General features: G+C 49.3%; 1 protein-coding gene across 1 annotated transcript in view; it reads right to left on the bottom strand.

The window, feature by feature from the left end:
- GON4L (gon-4 like) overlaps positions 1–18,152 on the bottom strand; it is a 45,859-nt gene that overhangs the window by 19,680 nt on the left and 8,027 nt on the right. Inside the window, exons 5-19 of the mRNA XM_081173953.1 lie at positions 17,646–17,720; positions 17,453–17,503; positions 16,155–16,205; positions 15,349–15,444; positions 13,776–13,895; positions 11,925–12,098; positions 10,205–10,397; positions 9,349–9,450; positions 8,858–8,898; positions 7,271–7,374; positions 5,012–5,207; positions 4,122–4,208; positions 2,299–2,470; positions 485–629; positions 62–212 (exon numbers count right to left, since the gene is read on the bottom strand). Of these exons, the coding sequence (XP_081030079.1) occupies positions 62–212; positions 485–629; positions 2,299–2,470; positions 4,122–4,208; positions 5,012–5,207; positions 7,271–7,374; positions 8,858–8,898; positions 9,349–9,450; positions 10,205–10,397; positions 11,925–12,098; positions 13,776–13,895; positions 15,349–15,444; positions 16,155–16,205; positions 17,453–17,503; positions 17,646–17,720 (1,758 nt within the window). The remainder of the gene's footprint in view (positions 1–61; positions 213–484; positions 630–2,298; positions 2,471–4,121; positions 4,209–5,011; positions 5,208–7,270; positions 7,375–8,857; positions 8,899–9,348; positions 9,451–10,204; positions 10,398–11,924; positions 12,099–13,775; positions 13,896–15,348; positions 15,445–16,154; positions 16,206–17,452; positions 17,504–17,645; positions 17,721–18,152) is intronic.

Here is an 18,152-nt window from a genome sequence, read left to right as displayed (position 1 = left end):
AAACACGTGAGGAAGAGTTGCCGACTCCACACCAGAGTAAGCCACCTGGCGCCCCACTCACTTTGATGATGTTGTCAGGGACCCGGTTCATATTGAGGTTCTTGATCCGCACTGTCAGCTGGCGGGCTGTCTTGGTCATCAGGAGGTACCTGCTGATCAGAGGTTTGGGGAACTCTGTCCCTTCGAAATGCTTCAGTCCCAAGGCTAACAAACTGGCGGGGATGGGAGAGAGAAGACAGAGGGGAAAGCCAGTCAGGCTGTGGGTTGAACCACCCGACTCTAGATGGGGGTTGCAGCTCCCATCACCCCTGATCATTGGCCATGCTGGCTGGGAGTTTCGGGAGTCCCAAGAACATCTGAAGACCATGGTGGTGGCAGAGCCTGGAATAAAGGCAGATCTTCCGATTCCTAGGAGGTCTTCCCTCCCCCCAAGCTGCCACAACCACTCGCCCCAAGGGTTGCATACACGGATCTAAGCACCTACTTGTCTTCCCCTTTCGTGAAGATAATCTTGTCCCGGGGCAACTTGGCCTTTAAGGAGCAGGTGGGCAGCAACTCTGGGTACATGAAGACCCTCCGTGTGGCCAAAATCCACGCAACCTGCTTCGGCAGGCAAACAAAGTCGCTCACTGTAGGAAGAACCGTCAGGAAGGAAGGAGCAAGAGGGGAGAGGAGAGGAGAGGCAGCAATCAGAAGGATGAGCTGAAGATACACAGCGCCACTTGCTGAAGTCAAGCCCCACCCAAGGGACCATCTGCAAGGCAGTGTTAGAAACTCAAATATAAAAGCTAGGTGCCGAATGTTTCCTTAAACCAAGGTTACAGATGCCAAAAGAGAATGTCTAGTTGCCACCTTCAGACAAGATGGCTCTATGAAGGAATGGGTTTCTGTGCAGTCAGTTTAAAACTGACTCACCCCCCCCTTTTCTTCTTTCTCCAAGAGAGCACTCTAAAATGCATCAGCTTGAGCTGTTGAGCAAATGCATAACAAGAACACAGCTGTATAAACAAACTCTCTCCTTTATCAGTCACAGCAAGGGATGACCTTGGCTGTTCCAGTAGAAGTAGGGATGACATGTCTAGGGCTTATCTCACATCCTGACGCACAGACCTAGTCCGGGAACATTGCCAGAGTGTGTTCTTGGAGTCGGTGACCTCTTGCCCCAAGATGAGAGTAGGAACAGGAATACCCTTTTATGATCAGAAGTACAGGAAGGAATACCCTCTCTCCAAGAGAGCACTCTAAAATGCATCAGCTTGAGCTGTTGAGCAAATGCATAACAAGAACACAGCTGTATAAACAAACTCTCTCCTTTATCAGTCACAGCAAGGGATGACCTTGGCTGTTCCAGTAGAAGTAGGGATGACATCTCTAGGGCTTATCTCACATCCTGACGCACAGACCTAGTCTGGGAACAGTGCCAGAGTGTGTTCTTGGAGTTGGTGACCTCTTGCCCCAAGATAAGAGTAGGAACAGGAATACCCTTTTATGGTCAGAAGTACAGGAAGGAATACCCTTTTATGGTTAAGAATACCGGAGCAGGAACACATGTGATGTCAACCTGCGTGTATAGGCTGACGTGGTTGGATTCCTGGGGAAGGAGGGAGAAGGTGCCTGGAGGATATATATACTGCATGAAATTTCTCATTTCTTTGGACTTGCTGCGGACACACCAAGCAGGTGCCTTTCTGCTGTTCCGGAGAGCAGAAATAAAGAACTCTTTCTCTGAACCAACCCTCAGTGTCATTTGACTTCCTTCCTCCTGTCCGGGAGCAATGCAGACCCAATCGGTGAACTCCAATAAGGCTAAATCTAAAGTCTTATTTTTCAAATGATGCACTGAATGTGATTGAAAACCAGTTAAACATCTGTTTGAAACAGGCATTTTTTAAAAAAAAACCAAAATGCAATTCAAATAAAGTTAATCTAAAAAGGATTAAAACACCTATCAGCTTTTATATGTCTGGATTGCCTAAACAAACGTGTTTCTTAGCAGGCACCAGAAATAGCGAAGGCGCATGCCTTTACGTCAATCGGCAGAGAGTTCCAAAGTATGAACCTGTGAGACCAGGGTTCAAATCCCCACTCAGTCATGAAGCTCGCTGGGGGACCTTGGGCCAAGCGCCATCTCTCAGCCTAACCCACCTCACAGGGTTGTTGTGAGGGTAAAACAATATGAGGGAGGAGAACCGGACACACCGCCATGAGCTCCTTAGAGGAAAGGCGAGACCTAAATGCCTCAAACAGACAATTAAAAGTTGACTCCAGAGGCTCTGCCCAAGGGACCCCGTTACACACCGTTCTTCTTAACCGCTTTGCGGGGGCTCCATTCGATCTTAACGTGCGAGTCGAAGTCCTTGATGAGCTGCAAGGCATCCTTCAAGTTGCACGGCTGAAACGTGGTCTGGAATTTGGGCCCCAAGGGCTGGCGGAGGATGGCGGAGCTCTGAGCGAAAGTATCCAGCTCAGTCTATGAAATGAAAAGAGAAGAGGGAAGAAACGGCAGGCAACCGGGGGTGAAGGGGCACAACGGCTTCTCAGCCCAGGGCCTGACCAAGACATTTTGCCGCCTGAGGCAAACCAGAAAATGACGCCCCCTGCCTGCCATGCCTTACTCCTACAGAGGGTTTTATGCCCCGCGGAGGACCTTAAGATCCACAAATGACAACACTTTGGAGGTCCCAGGTCGCAAGCTGGTTAGATTGGTCTCAACTAGGGCCAGGGCCTTTTCAGTACAGGCCCCAACTTGGTGGAACGCTCTGTCCCAAGAGACTAGGGCCCCGCGGGACTTGACATCTTTCCGCAGGGCCTGCAAGACAGAGCTGTTCCACCTGGCCTTTGGTTTGGACTCAGTCAGACCCTTATGTTTTCCTCCCCTTATGGTTTTGATCTATGGGCTACTATTAAAATGAGGTTGCATTTTAAACTGTATTTTAACCCATATTTTAAATTGGGTTTTTTTCTTTTTTTTTCTTTTTATAAGATTTTTTATTGGTTTTACAAATTTTTTAAGACAATACAAACATATAAAAAGACATACAAACACGTATAATTTCATAACCTTTTTTCATAAACCGTGTTTCTCAGACTTCCCCATACCTCCCCTTTCTGCATCCCAATGTCCAAAAGTTTTTAGCAACTCTAAATACATCTGTCAATCCTCTGTCCTCTCAATCTTTCCTTTTTTTTTCTCCCCCACCCCCATTATGTTTTTATTGTAATTTTACTGGTGTTAGCCGCCCTGAGCCTGGCTCTGGCTGGAGAGGGTGGGGTATAAAAAATATATATATTATTATTATTAGCCTTCACTGAGGCTGCTTCCAAACTGCAGGGCTGGACAGGGCGCAGGGCCAGCTCTAGACATTTTGCTGCCTGAGACGAAGGACAAGGAGCCGCCCTCCTCCCACGAAGCCTAGACAGAAGCCAGCTAGACTGGTAGCTGAATGTTACTTCAATACAGGTGAAAGGACTGGATCTTTCACCGCACTCAAGGGGCTAGTGCAGGGCACCCATAGCTGTTCGCTCCCCCCCCCCCCACACACACAACTCAGCATCTGTTGCCTGACTGCTTCATTGTAAGGCCGGCCCTCTCTCACGCTAAACCTTACTAGCGCTTGCATGGTGGAGATACCGGGGAATCAAAGCTGAGATGAACGAAATGGGGTAGGGAAAACCTTTGCGGCTGCAGTTGCCCCACAAACCCCAAACACTTCAAAATACCATCTCAGTCAGATTGCCTTTTATTATATCTCAGCTGCATGCTGCAAAGTACTTTAGATTCATCCAAAGCCCAGTGGGATACTAAACCACCAGTTAGCTTTTAGGTATAAAAGAAACAAAACAAAACCCTAAGTCGCTAGTCCTTATGGCCAACTCTGGTGGTGGATGGGGGAGAGCAGCAGTCTGGGAGAGGGGGCATTCTCTGCGGAAGCCCCTAAGCTGTGGAAACCCAGTCCCATTGAAGTGTGAAAGGCACCTCTGATTTAGTAACACTCTGGCTATTCTGCAACACAAGCCCCAAACCCAACCAGAACAAAGCAGAGATGAGGGAAGGCATGGCCTCAGTCCTACGTGCGGCAGCAGAAAGGACTGCCGTGGTCAAGCTGAGCCAAACTCCTTACCAGAAAGAGCCGTGTGGTGCTGGCCTCCGAGCTCAGGCTGGGGTTGCAGCTGCTGAGAAGGTAGGCCTGGGTCAAGAGCTGCACATGCTGCGAGCAGAGGGGAAAAAAATCAGAGTTGAAGAGTTAGAAGGGTCCCCGAGAATACAACCCACTGCAGGAATCCAAGTTGCTGCCCACCAGAAATGGGTGCTATAGCCACAGGTCAGGAGGCCAGCAACCTCTGCAGACACACACACCCCATCTGGATTTTGGGGCAAGCACTGCAGACACCCCACCCCACCCTGTTCCCACAATAGAAGTAGCGCATGCAGACACAAGCTCCGCTTTCCCAAAGGATCCGGGTAAAGGTCAGACCCAGTGGAAGTAATCTGAGCCTTGGAAAGCACACTGAGCTGAAGGAGGAAGTGTGAAAGGCTGCCGCTCCTTCGCACTTCCACCTTCAACTCTCTATGACCCTTTTGGAAAGGATGGAACCTCCTCATCATCTCATGACCAAGGGGACAGTGGGGGGCGGGAGGTGGACTTTCCCTCCCCAACCCTTTTTCCTCATGGGCCATGACTTTTTAGACCAGTGTTTCCCAAAATGTGGGTCTCCGGCTGCTTTTGGACTACAGTTCCCATCATCCCTGAACGTTGGTCCTGCTAGCTAGGGATGATGGGAGTTGTAGTCCAAAAACAGCTGGAGACCCAAGTTTGGGAAACACTGGGGTTTTTTTAGACTGCGAGGTCAAGGGCTGCGGCAGAACAGGAACTGATTTTAGCAAGCCACTCCAAGGACGGGATATGAATGTAAAATAAATAAAAAAGAGAGAAGGGAGAAAGCAAATGTGAGACAGCAGAGAAAGCCCTTCCTCGTCTGGCGTGGTGCTGTTTTTCCTTCCAAACAATACCTGTTGCATCTGCTGCTGCAGCCTCTTCTTCTGCCCAGCGTCCAGCACCAGGGTTTGGACCGGCTTCTCACGGAGCTTCAGCCTCTCCGCTTCCTGGGGCAGCTTGGCGGCCGACTTCTTCATGCGCAGCTGCTCCAGCTGCTCCTTGACCGTCCGGTGCTGCTCGTTCAGCAAGTTGGCCAGGGGCTCCTCAAACCTGCACAGGGTCAAAGGATGGCTCTGAAGACCCAGGTAAGTATTCTACCAATCTCAGCTTCGGTCACCGAGTTGCGGTGGCTCAGCATCCACTGTCAGAGGCAATCATGCTTCTGAACATGGGTTGCTGGAAACCGCAGGAGAGGAGATCCCTGTTTGTGGACTTGGCTGGACTAGGCTGCTCTTGTCCAAATCAAGGTCACGTTTGCTCACAAAAATCAGAAGAGCCCGGCTGCTAGCTCAGGCCAATGTCCCACCGAGTCCAGCTTCCTGCTTCTCACACTGGCCAATCGGATTCCTCCCTCACTCTTACTCATCAGAGGAACCCTGTTGGATCAGCCCGAAAAGCAGTGGCATGCAGTGAATTATTTTCTGTAGGGGAACATTGAGGGCCAGAGGCGCCAGCTGGTGAGAGCAATTTGGAGGAGGGGACATTGCGCACATGAGCATCGCACCTCCCTAAGCTGGGCAGAAGCTTCCTGGGTTTGGGAAAGAGACGCCAGGGGAACATTTAGGGGCCTAGCCTAGTCCCCCTAGTCCTCTGACCGCACACCACTTGGGCAAAAGGCCCATGTAGTCTAGCACTCTAAGAAAGAAAGAAACGCCCACAAGCACAAACCAAGCCCATCACTCTCTCCACTTTTGAGTCCCAGCAACTGGTGTTCAGAGGTGTACAGCCTCTGAGGTAGAACACAGCCACTAGTAGTCACTGATGCTCTTATCCTCTTTTCACGCCATTCAGGTTGGTGGCTGCTGCTGCCTCCTGAGGGGGGGGGGGGACTCCATAGCTATTCACAGTGTTAAGAGGTCCTTCATTTCGTCTGTCCTAAATCATCCAGCACTCAGGCTCCCCAGACAGTCCCAAGTCCCCGGAAGAACCAAGCAAGAACCATCAAAGCTTGCTTTTAAGGGACGCAGCACAGGCCACGGGGAAGAAGACATAGTGGGACACGGCACAGTGCCCCTGTGCAGTAGGTCACTCTCATCTTCTCCACGTTGCAGATGAAAGGTGGAGGGGGGTGAGAGAGAGAGCAGCTTGCCAAAGGCAACATGAAACAGGGACCTGCAAGCCACCACGTGCCTCTCATGTGCTCTATCAGCCACACAGGAGCAAGAGGCAGCTTAGGAAGTTCAAAGGACAGGCCCATGAGGAGATGCCTAGCATGGGAAGATGCCCTTTCCCCAAATCAGGATAATGTCTGATGCAGGAGAAGCAAGGAGCCTCTTTCTTTCTTTCTTTCTTTCTTTCTTTCTTTCTTTCTTTCTTTCTTTCTTCCTTCCTTCCTTCCTTCCTTCCTTCCTTCCTTCCTTCCTTCCTTCCTTCCACACACACATTCCCGCTCTGGTTATCAGACTGTAGCTGGGCAGAGCTGGTCTTGCCGCCCCCTTCCAGTACTGCTCAACCTAGAAGGGATGGCGGAGGCCCAGCGGTTCCTTTGCCTCCCTTCCCAAACAGAGTCAGCTTTCCTTTGAGCCAACCTGCCCCATAGACAAAGAGGCTTGCCCACGGCCTCCTTGGTGGAGATGCACACCAGACCCCATTTGCAAGATGAAGGGGGAGAAACGGGTGGCTGCAGCAGCTCCTTCCCACTCCTCTCCCTGGGCCAAGAAGCAACCAAGAAGGTGAACTGCGTGGCAGAATCCTGACCAGCCCTCCACCGCCTTCCCACAAACCACTACACCTAGCCAGCCACTTCTCCTGTCTCTGAAAAGTTCATTCAAGTCAATTATTGGTCAACTGATTTTTTTTCTCCCACACTTCCTCCCTGTTTTTCAGGATGTGTCCAGCTAAGAACCTCAGGCCTAGGGTGCTGAAAGTGGCTCTGTCTGGTCCTCAGAAATCTTCCCAGCCCCCTGGTCCATCTTCCTACTGGCAGCACTGACTGGCAGCAGCTCTCCAGCGGTTCAGGAAGGGAGCCTCCCCAGTCCTACTTGGAGATGCCTGGGAGTGAACCTGGGACCTTCTGTGTGCAAAGTGAAGGCTCTCTCCCTGAGCTATGGCCTTCCCCCCTAACAGAGGGGGAACAAAATGGCTTGGGGCAGGGCGAGAACGGCCCATCCTACCTGAGCACCTGCGGAGTGTTAAAATTTGGCCGGGCCTCCGCAGCACTGTCCTCGTCCTCTGGCCCTTCATCCTCTACGTTGGAGAAGCCCATCTCATCCTGAAACTGAAGCAGAAACACACGGGCCAAGTCAGTGGCACAGCCAGGGGCAGAAAGGGCTTGGAGAAATCAACCAAGACTCAGCTGGCACAGAAGGGCACCCACTACCAGAGCGCCAATGAAAATTCAGCCCATCTTCCTTACATTTAAGAGGCAATGCCTTGCAACTTGCGCAGCAGTTACGTTTTCTGGAGTTGCGCATAAATTGTATATAATCAGAACCCCAGAATTGTCCGTGAACAACCATCCCTACCTTTCCAAAGCCAGCACACCTAGCAGGCCTTGCCCTCAATGCAAGGCGGAGAGCTTTGAAGCTCTCTGCTTTGCTTACTGGGCTCTGGGAGGTTCTCACACACCTTCCCAGAGCCCAGTAAGCAGCAGCAGGAGGAGAGCTTAAAAGCTCTTTCCACAGCAAGGAAAGCACAGAAGCAGCTTTTGAATGCTCTGCCTTGCATGTGTTTTAATTTGTGCAGCCACTGGGTGCAAAAAAACTCGCCATCGAGCGAATTAAGTTGTGAGTCGACTGTACTTCCTCTTTTTTTAATTTTTGCATTAGCAAGTTTCTCAAAGGGCTAGGAATTTACTGTATTTTTCACTCCATAAGGCGCACCTGATCATAAGGCACACCTAGTTTCTAGACGGGGTATTCAAGAAAAAAAATATTATTTAAAGGGAGCGCTGAGCAGAGCCTGTTGCATCCCAGGCTCTGCTCAGCGCTCCCTTTCACAAGCTGTGTGGAGTGTGTGTGTGGCTCTTGGGGGCTTTTCCCCGAGGAGGGAGAAGGGCAGCCCCCAAGAGCCACACACATACTCCACGTGGCTCTGTAAAGGGAGCGCAGCTATCCCTGGCTTTTGCCGTGCTCTGTCCCTTCCCCCACCTCTCGCAAAAGCCAGGGATAGCCATGTGAAGCCTCTGCAGGGCAGCGGGATGAAGGCTCCCCACTGCCCTGCGGACGCTTTGCGCCGCTAAGGCGGAAGCTAAAACAGCTAGAGGGAGCGCTGCACAGCACTCTCTCTAGCTGTTCTGGCTTCAGGGGTAGCCCACGAAGCCTCCGCAGGGCGGCAGCGAGCCCTTCATCCCACTGCCCTGCGGAGGCTTCGCGGGCTACCCCAGAGCTGCTCAGGAGCTTATCGGGCTTCCCCCTCCAGCCCCGACAAGTTCTGGGAGTATTCCCCATCTCCCGCAAAAGCCCACAGGAGCTGCGCACCCTTTAAGGAGCGCGCGGCTCCTGCAGGCTTTATTACGAGGTGGGAGAAGGGACTGATGCAGCCAGTCAGTCCCTTCTCCCTCCTCAGGGAAAAGCCCCCAAGAGCCGCATGGAGCTTGTGCAGGGCTCTTGGGGGCTTTTCCTGCCTGCCTCCCCCCTGCATTCACTCCATAAGACGCACACACATTTCCCCTTGCTTTTTAGGAGGGAAAAAGTGCGTCTTATGGAGTGAAAAATACAAGGGCAATATACAATATATACAAGGGCAGCTGAGAGCCTTACCGTCTCAAACAGCTCCTCCATCAGCTCATTAACTTCTTTCTCTGCAAGATACAAAACAAGAGGGATTCAGCCTGCGAATCAGCACCATACCCTACTATTTCTTAAACGCCTTAACACAATTAGCAAAGTGCAGGAAGCTACCACCTCATTATAAAGAAATTGGTTGGCTTTTCAAATACGGCATGCCTCAAACTTCTGGAGAAAAGGTGCACCAATAACAACCACCACCTGGGTCTCCAGTATGATGGACTCAACATATGAATGCTGCCTTATACTGAGTGAGACCATCTAGCTCTGTACTGACTCTACAGAGTTGGACAGCGGTTCTCCAGGATTTCAGACGGGCTTCTCTTCCCAGCCCTGTCTGGAGATTCTGGGGCTAGAACCTGGGACCTTCTGCGTGCAAAGCAGATGCTCTATGGCCGCTTAACCAACGAATTCGAACACAGGCAGCGATGAAACAGCCAGACCAAAGTAGGCAGAGAACGTACTCGTGATCCTCACGGCACGGTCATTCCTGAAGTCCTCCGTGTCTGGCTCGTCAAGATCCTCCAGGAAGTTGTACTCGGGGTCGTCGTCGTCGTCAGCCTCGTCTGGAAGAGAAAATGCTTTTTAGCCAAGAGGAGGAGGAGCCTTTGCTTCCAGGGAACAGAATGACCATTACTGCACTGCAGGGGGATGGAGCAGATGACCCTTGGGGTCCCTTCCAAACCTACGATTCTGTGAAATACCGTATTTTTGCATCTATAAGACGCCCCCATGTATAAAAGGTAGAGGGACCCCTGACCATTAGGTCCAGTCGTGGCCGACTCAGGTTGCGGTGCTCATCTCGCTTTATTGGCCAAGGGAGCCAGCGTACAGCTTCCGGGTCATGTGGCCAGCATGACTAAGCCGCTTCTGGCGAACCAGAGCAGCGCACGGAAACGCCGTTTACCTTCCCGCCAGAGCAGCACCTATTTATCTATTTGCACTTTGACGTGCTTTCGAACTGCTAGCTTGGCAGGAGCAGGGACCAAGCAACGGGAGCTCACCCCGTCACGGGGATTCGAGCCGCCGACTTTCTGATCGGCAAGTCCTAGGTTCTGTGGTTTAACCCAAAGCACCACCCGCGTCCCTTGCCCCCATGTATAAGACACACACTATTTCTGAGGGCTCAGATTTAAGAAAATGGGGGGGGGGATATGTATCTGTGTATAAGACACCCCCTAATCTTTGACTTTATTTTTAAGGGGGGAAACCTAGTCTTATACACGGGGAAATATGGTATTTTCAAGATACTGCTCCTCCCACAAAAACACAGGTCAAATCTAGTGTCCCACCCACACACCCCAAGTAAATGGAACATGCCTTCATTTCCCACATCGTCGTTCATGAGGCCACCCAGCCACGTCTTCCACTCCTCGTCGTCTGCCGTGTTGGGGTCGTACATGTCCGGGGTGATGTCTGGGGCACGGAGCTCAGCTTCCAACTGGCCGAGGGGCACGTCCTTCAGGGGCCTCTTCGACCGGGTGCGCAAGGCAATCAAGCTGTCCTCCAGAGGCTGGAGAGGAACGGAGGAAAGGAGGAAGGGCTCTGAGCAGCTCTGACAGATTCTCCAGCATCATGGGGCAGAGAAGAGCCTTTGCGGTGAAGAGGCCGGAATCTCAGGTGACAGGAGTGGGAAAGACTCAGGTTCAAATCCTCCCCACAGCCATGCAAGGCCACTAAGGCCCGTCACGGTCTGTTATGAGAACTAAAGGAGCATCTTGAACTCCTTAGAGGGGACACAGAAGATAAATTCAATAGAATAGGAAGACTGACTGGGTAGGAACTACTAGGACAGCACGTCATCAGTCCACATTCAACAATCAATATATTGCACAAACACACTGCACCTTCCTCCAAGGAATAAGGGAAGGCATATATGGAGGTTCCGCCCTATCCATATATATATATATATACACACACACACACACACACACACACACAGTGGTACCTCGCAAGACGAATGCCTCGCAAGACGAAAAACTCGCTAGACGAAAGAGTTTTCCGTTTTTGAGTCGTTCCGCAAGACGAATTTCCCTATGGGCTTGCTTCGCAAGACGAAACGTCTTGCGAGTTCTTGCGAGTTTGTTTCCTTTTTCTTAAAGCCGCTAAGCCGTTAATAGCCGCTAAGCCGCTAATAGCCGCTAAGCTGTTAATAGCCGCTAAGCCGTTAATAGCCGCTAAGCCGTTAATAGCCGCTAAGCTGTTAATAGCCGCTAAGCCGCTAATAGCCGTGCTTCGCAAGATGAAAAAACCGCAAGACGAAGAGACTCGCGGAACGTATTAATTTCGTCTTGCGAGGCACCACTGTATATATATGCTTGAAAGAATTTTAAAAAAAACAGTATACAGACATAAACTTCAAATATCAAGCTTTTTTAACAAAAAATTAAAAGAAAATACCGTATTGGCCCAAATATAAGCCATACTTTTTTTTCCCCCAAATTCCGACTGAAAAGTTAAAGTGCTGCTTAAATTTGCAACCTTACAAAAACTGGCTTTTACGATATCGCTGTAGGATTTTCATCTACATTTGCCATTTACGGGTGTGGGTGCCTGCGGAATTTTAAGGGGGCGGCTTATATTCAGACATTGTCTTTTTTTCTTTTCCTCCCTTGAATTTTAAAGGTGCGGCTTATTTGCAGGTGCGGCTTATATTCGAGCCAATATGGTAGATTAAAAAAGAAAAGGAAAAAAGAAAATGGGGAGAACTCAGAATTGGAGGTTCTACCCTATTCCAGCTTCACAATGCCCCTGCGAGGCAGGCTAAGCCAAGAGACATCACCACCCAGTTGAGCTCCACAGCTGATCAGGGCATCTGAACTCTGGTGCATTCCTAGCTTGAAACTTACCCTGCTGTCCCAATCCAGTCCACAAAGACCCCAAACGAATGAAAATAAGAAACACAAATGGATGGGGTGGGGTGGACTTTGACTAGATCAACTCGCTCTTACTCTTACTCTCCCCGCAAGAACCAAAGCAAGCAAGGTGTTGCAGAAAGGAAGCGAACCCTTTGGAGGAACCAGAGAGCCCCTGAGATTACCTGGAAGGCGTCCATACACACTGGGCTGGAGGCCAGCTCCTCATCCACCGCGTGGAGCTTCTCCATGAAGGTGCTGTCCTTGCTCTGCTTGGGTTGGGGGGGTGGCGGGGGGCCCATCGGGACGACTTCAGCACTGATGTGCCGCTGAAGTGGGGCAGCGGAGGCTTTCTCCGCCTGGTTAGAGAGAGCAAAGGAAGAGGGCCATGTTTAACCCCATTCGATTTCTACAGCTTTCATGCCATCCCTTCCCTCTGGTGGTGCATTAAGGACAGACAAAACAAAGCCCTAAGGACGTAGGAGAAAACAGCCTGGCTGCAACACTGGGCTGATGGCGCTTGTCATTGTCAAATGAGCCTCACCATTGCTCAGATGACTTCAGCAGTCGAGATGGGATACACAAGGGTACCAGGGGTCCCTCAGGCACCCTAGACCCAAGGCTTTTTTCAGCTGGAAAATGAGGGCGCCATTGTCATCATAAGGGAACAAGGGAGGTGTTCAGGAAGAGTTCCGGCACCTCTTTTTCTAGAAAAATAGCACTGCTAAGATGTAAATGAATAAGTTTCCGAGCACAATTCAAAGTGTTGCTGCTGACCTTTAAAGCCCTAAACAGCCTTGGTCCAGTATACCTGAAGGAGCGACTCCACCCCCATCGTTCTGCCCGGACACTGAGGTCCAGCACCGAGGGCCTTCTGGTGGTTCCCTCGCTACGAGAAGCCAAGTTACAGGGAACCAGGCAGAGGGCCTTCTTGGTAGTGGCGCCCGCCCTGTGGAACACCCTCCCATCAGATGTCAAAGAGGAAAAACAACTACCAGACTTTTAGAAGACATCTAAAGGCAGCCCTGTTTAGGGAAGCTTTTAATGTTTAATAGATTATTGTATTTTAATATTCTATTGGAAGCTGCCCAGAGTGGCTGGGGAAACCCAGCCAAATGGGCGGGGTATAACTAATAAATTATTATTAGTGTTATTAGTATTATTAGTATTATTATACAAGGACCTTGCACCTGGCTCAGTAGTAGATGGGCAGCCAGTGCAGATGCTTTAACAATGGTGCCACGTGTAGTTGGCAATCTGGCCACTGCATTTTGCACCTGCTAGAGCTTCTGAACCAAGCCCAAGGGTAGTCCCACGAGCAGCACATTGCAGTGATCCAGCCTCAGAGTTTATCAGCACATGGACTACAGTTATGACATATGACTGCTGTAAACCAATGAATAGCAAGACCTAAATATTTTTATAACATAAATAAGGTAGCTAAAGTCCTGGCTTCCAACAGATGCGATGCTTGCAGATAATTGACTAGCTCAGGGGTCTGCAACCTTTAAGACAAAAAGAGCCACTTGGACCCGTTTCCGAAGAAAAAAAAACTGGGAGCCGCAAAACTCATCATTATAAAAATAACTTTTTTGTCACTTTTTATTATTTCTTTGTTTGACCCCTCAGAATTACTCCTCCTCATAGAAATAAACGTTAAATTAACAAGTTACCTTTTTGTGTGTGTGTGTGTTCTTCACTCCCCTTCATAACAGTGACCAGCGTACATGCCCCCTTTCAATGCAGTGACCAGCGTACATGCCCCCTTTCAATGTAGCGGGTGGGCGGGAAGGTGATGTCGGGACGGTGCGTGACTAACGCACGCACCGCCCCCATGCAACGTCACAGCCAGTACAGCGGCCACCACAGTGGGGAGTGTCGGGGCGCACAATGCGCCTCCTCCCCTCGCTAGTATCCGCCCCGGAGCCGTGGCAAAGGTGTAAAAGAGCCACATGCGGCTCCGGAGCCGAGGGTTGCTGACCCCTGGACTAGCCCCAATGTCAGCCTAGGAGAGAGAGAGATAGCGCCCTTCTTACTTCCGCTGGCATAGCTGCCTCCTCGTCAGTCTCTATCATATCGGAGGATCGCCTTGAACGAGACCGTTTGGCTCCCCGTGGCGATGACGATGTGCTTTCCACATCACTCTCCATCAAGCTCTGTGCAAAAGTGAGGAGCATAAAGTAACGAGAAAGGAGTGATCAAATCTCTTCTCTGCAGTTCACCTTTAGCACTGGGAAACCACACCAAAGAATGAACAGACACCAAAGGTGACAGATGAGGTTCGTATTATTCCCCTCCAAGGCGGCTTGCATCATCAGACAAAGCTCCACTCCTCAGTCTCTGCACATATCGCTAACAAGGACTGGCAGCAGTGCTTTCTTGGGGGTGGCTCCCACTCTGCACATTTTTTAAAAAAACAAAAAAAACTAGGGCAGGGGTAGGGAATTATTTCCAATGCGGGGGGGGGGGAGAGATCCAGAAGCAGCCAATCCTCTGTGGGTCACTTTGACAATTGAGCAAACATTCACACACCGATCCTCTGCTGTCATATGACCAGGAGAAGGGTCTAGCCTTCTCTCTGACATACCAGCATTCTGATTACAGGAATGTTCTATTGCGTGGCATTGGGCCGGAGCATTCCATCATGCAAGTATCCCCTTGCAATTCGGGTTTGTACAGTCATAACTAGGGCCCAAAGTTCCCTGGGAAGAGGGATTGATTGTTAAACCACTCTGGGAACTGTAGGTCTGGGAGGGGAATAGGGGGGTCTCCTAACGACTCTCAGCATCCTTAACAAGCTGCAGCTCCCAAAATTCTTTGTGGGAAGCCATGGCCGTTTAAAGTGTTATCATAGTGCTTCTGCTTTAGGATGGGCCACAAAAGTGTATGAGTGACATGAAGGACTCTTTAAGCTGAGCAACACTGGCCCAGCCCACCAGCTGAAAGCCTAGCAGTGTAAACAGACTGTAACAGCCAACAGCACTGCAGTCCAATTTGCCAATACACAGATACAGCAAGTCCACAACTAACGTGGAGGTTACATTCTAGGGATCACGCCGAAAGCCAAAACTGAGTGTGGTCAAAATGCTTTGGGTTCAATGGTGGGTGGGACTGCCAGTTATTTTTCCTGGAAACCTGCCCCCTTTTAATTTTTATTTCGCCACACGCATAAAGCTGAACGCACACAAGTTAAATGTGCATACATTGTGGACTATACACATACACACATATATAAATATACCTATACAGTGGTACCTCTGGTTGCAAACAGGATCCGTTCCGGAGCCCTGTTCGCAACCTGAAAGGAACGCAACCCATGTCTGCACACAGGCAGGTTGCCATTCACCACTTCTGCGCATGACGTCATTCTGCATGTCTGCGCATGCGTGAGTGGCAAAACCCAGAAGTAACTCCAGAAGTAACCCTTTCCAGTACTTCTGGGTCGCCGCGGGACACAACCTGAAAAAACGTATCATGAAGCAAACATAACAAGAGGTATGACTGTATACGGTTGTGTTTTTATAGTGTATTGGAAGCCGCCCTGAGTGGCTGTGGCAACCCAGTCAGATGGGAGGGGGATATTATTATTTTTGTTATTATTATTAATACCTCCTCTGCTGTCTCATCCTCCTCTTCCTCCTCCGGCTGGTACTCTTCATCCGAGGAATCGTCTTCCTCGAGGGGAATATCCACAAACTGAGGGGGCTGCAAAAGGGAGACTGAAGTTACACAAAGAGGAGGGGGAGGAAACAAGACCCACAAAGGGAACTTTTAGGGAACAAATTAGGGGTGCCGGCAGATTTTCAAAAATGAAAAGCTAGGAAGGCTGAGCACAGAGCAGGCTCATGGTTACTGATAAGGAAGGATGAAAATGGACCTTTATACCTTTGGGTGTGTTCACACAATAGTCTTACAACAGCACATCAATAGCGCTGTGACTCTGTTTCTCCCTCACAGTTAGCTATGCTCAAAACCATGCTGCCATCAGAGCACGCATGGCCTCAGACCTGGAAACCAGGAAGCTCCAGCAAAATCCTAAGAACTTTTTAAAAACAAACAAACAAAGGGAGATTCTAGTCCTCATGACTTCTAGGAGAGAGGAGTTAAGAAATAAAAGAACAGTCCTAGAGGCCATTCTACCGGTTCATCAAGGGCTGTGTCCTGCTAAGCCCTACTTAAGAGTAAATCCATTGCACTCAACAGCATGATTAAGTCCACTGATTTCAATGTGTGCACTCTAAGCAGGACTTAGCTGGCTAGAGCCCCAAGTCCCAATCCTTCCCCCCCCCACTCCCTGCTTCCAAAAATGAGTAACAAATCTGCCCGTAAGGTCTTTAAAAAAAAATAAAACACGAAACTGAAGCATGAAAACAAAATGCCACCAAGTTATTTAATTAGCAGCGCCCACAGAGTACCTTGATTTCATTCGCCTTTTTGATTGGAGAAATATTCCACGTTGGAATAACCTGAGGAAACAAAACCATTTTAACAGCGCCTCTGTCATAAAACACCAATGGAATAAAGTGTATGAGTTTCCTTACTCATTGCCCCACTTCCCATTTCATCTATCCATCTAACTTGCACTCCTCTCTGGAGGCTCCACTTTTATCAAATGCATTAGAATAAAGGTTTGAGGAACGAGGGGACAGAATATTAAGATACGCAGCTACAATATCCTCCCTATAATCAATAACCTCTTTTAGGGCCGGTCGAGATTAAGGGGGTCAACAACTAGAAACCCCCCGCAACTCAAGTGAGTTGCAGAAATGGGACTTCATGGCAAGGTAATGTTGGGGTGGGGAGGGGAAGAATCCCAGTGGCATGGGAAGTTGCTGGTGAAGGGACAAGAATCCCTCAATTCTCTTCCAATGATCATGAGCCTTGTATGGAAGTCAGGGATGGGATAATCTGCAAGTTTCTCACCCTCTCTCATAACACTCGAACTCCGACGAAGCTGAACGTTGGAAGATTTAGGGTCTGTGTGTGTGGTTTGGGAGCTGCACGGCCAAGGAAAAAACAATGCTATCCAGGGTTGTAAAGACTGCAGAGAGAATAATTGGGTGCACTCTTCCCACCTTAGATCAAATCTATGCTGCCAGGTGCCATAAGAAAGCGGCAGAGATAGTGCAGGATAGTGTGCACCCCGGAAATGATCTCTTTCAGCTTCTGCCTTCTGGAAGAAGGTACAGGCTTATAAAGACTAGGACTAGCCGTCTGAGAAACAGTTTCTACGCAAATGCAATTCTGGTTCTAAACGCAACATGAGGGGTCTCTATAGTATAGTGTATTTTTTAGTATAGTGTATTTTATAGTATAGTATAGTGTATTTTAAAATGGGGTTTCAGAGTTTTTAGGGGTTTTATAGTATAGTATACTGTATTTTAAAATGGGGTTTCAGAGTTTTTAGGGGTTTTTGAATGTTTTATGTAGTTTTTCAATTTCATTGTTGTGTATGGGACAATGACAATAAAGATATTGTATCGTATATATCGTATTTAGGAGAGATAAGATAAAGGGCTTCTTCACATTGCATATAGTTAAACTACGAAACCCACTCCCAGAGGAGGCAGGGACGGCCACCAACGGGGAAGGCTTTAAAAGAGAACTTGGCGAAGTTATGGAGGATAAGGGCATCTATTAATGGCTACGAGCCACAATGTACAAGCTCTGCTTCCACGGCCAGAGGCAGCAGTGCTTCCAAATACCAACTCACCACTCCCTTCTCCACCACCTCCTTCAGCTTGGAGCGAGTCATCTTTGGCTCCTAAAGGGAGGAAGAGAGAGAAAGAACATTTCCATTAGAAATTGTACAAAATTTGACCAGGCTTTTTCCTTCTAGTGCACACTTCCCTTCTTGGCCAAGGGAGAAGCCGATTCCCAGCTTCCCTACTGAGGGAGGAACTTACGAACATGGGGATGTCCTCCGTCTCACTGATGGCTGCTTTCATCATGGCGACGACATGCTCATTCGTTATCACTTCCTGGAGTGGGAAAGACAAAAAAAAAGTTTTCCAGTTTGCTCCACCCATGGCATAGTCTTGTCGACGGAATAACCTGGGCTGAGTCAAACATGGAAATAAAGCAATGGGTCCCCAATGCAGTGGGCACAGAAGTAATGTCCACAAAGCCCCTCCAAGCAGCTCATGGTCCAGTACTAATTGCTGGAGGTGACTGTGGCAATCACACAGGGTCACCGGACGTTTGACGGTCTATTGATCCCTGTGCCACCACTGTGATTGCTCCCCCGCTGCCACCAACCCGTTTCTCTCGGGTACACACGGAGTCCAGACAGTTGTTAACATTAAACCAAATAAACAAGTTTATTTTATAAGCACTGACAAGTTTATGGTTTCAGATGATTTTTCTTGTCAGTTTCTTAATCTTAGTTTCTTCACCGGCCTATACCTTCCTAA

The sequence above is a fragment of the Podarcis bocagei genome (assembly GCF_964188305.1).
Source record: "Podarcis bocagei genome assembly, chromosome: 16".
NCBI lineage: Eukaryota > Metazoa > Chordata > Lepidosauria > Squamata > Lacertidae > Podarcis > Podarcis bocagei.
Note: the sequence above shows the minus strand (reverse complement) of the source record. Positions and strands in the feature narration are given on the sequence as shown.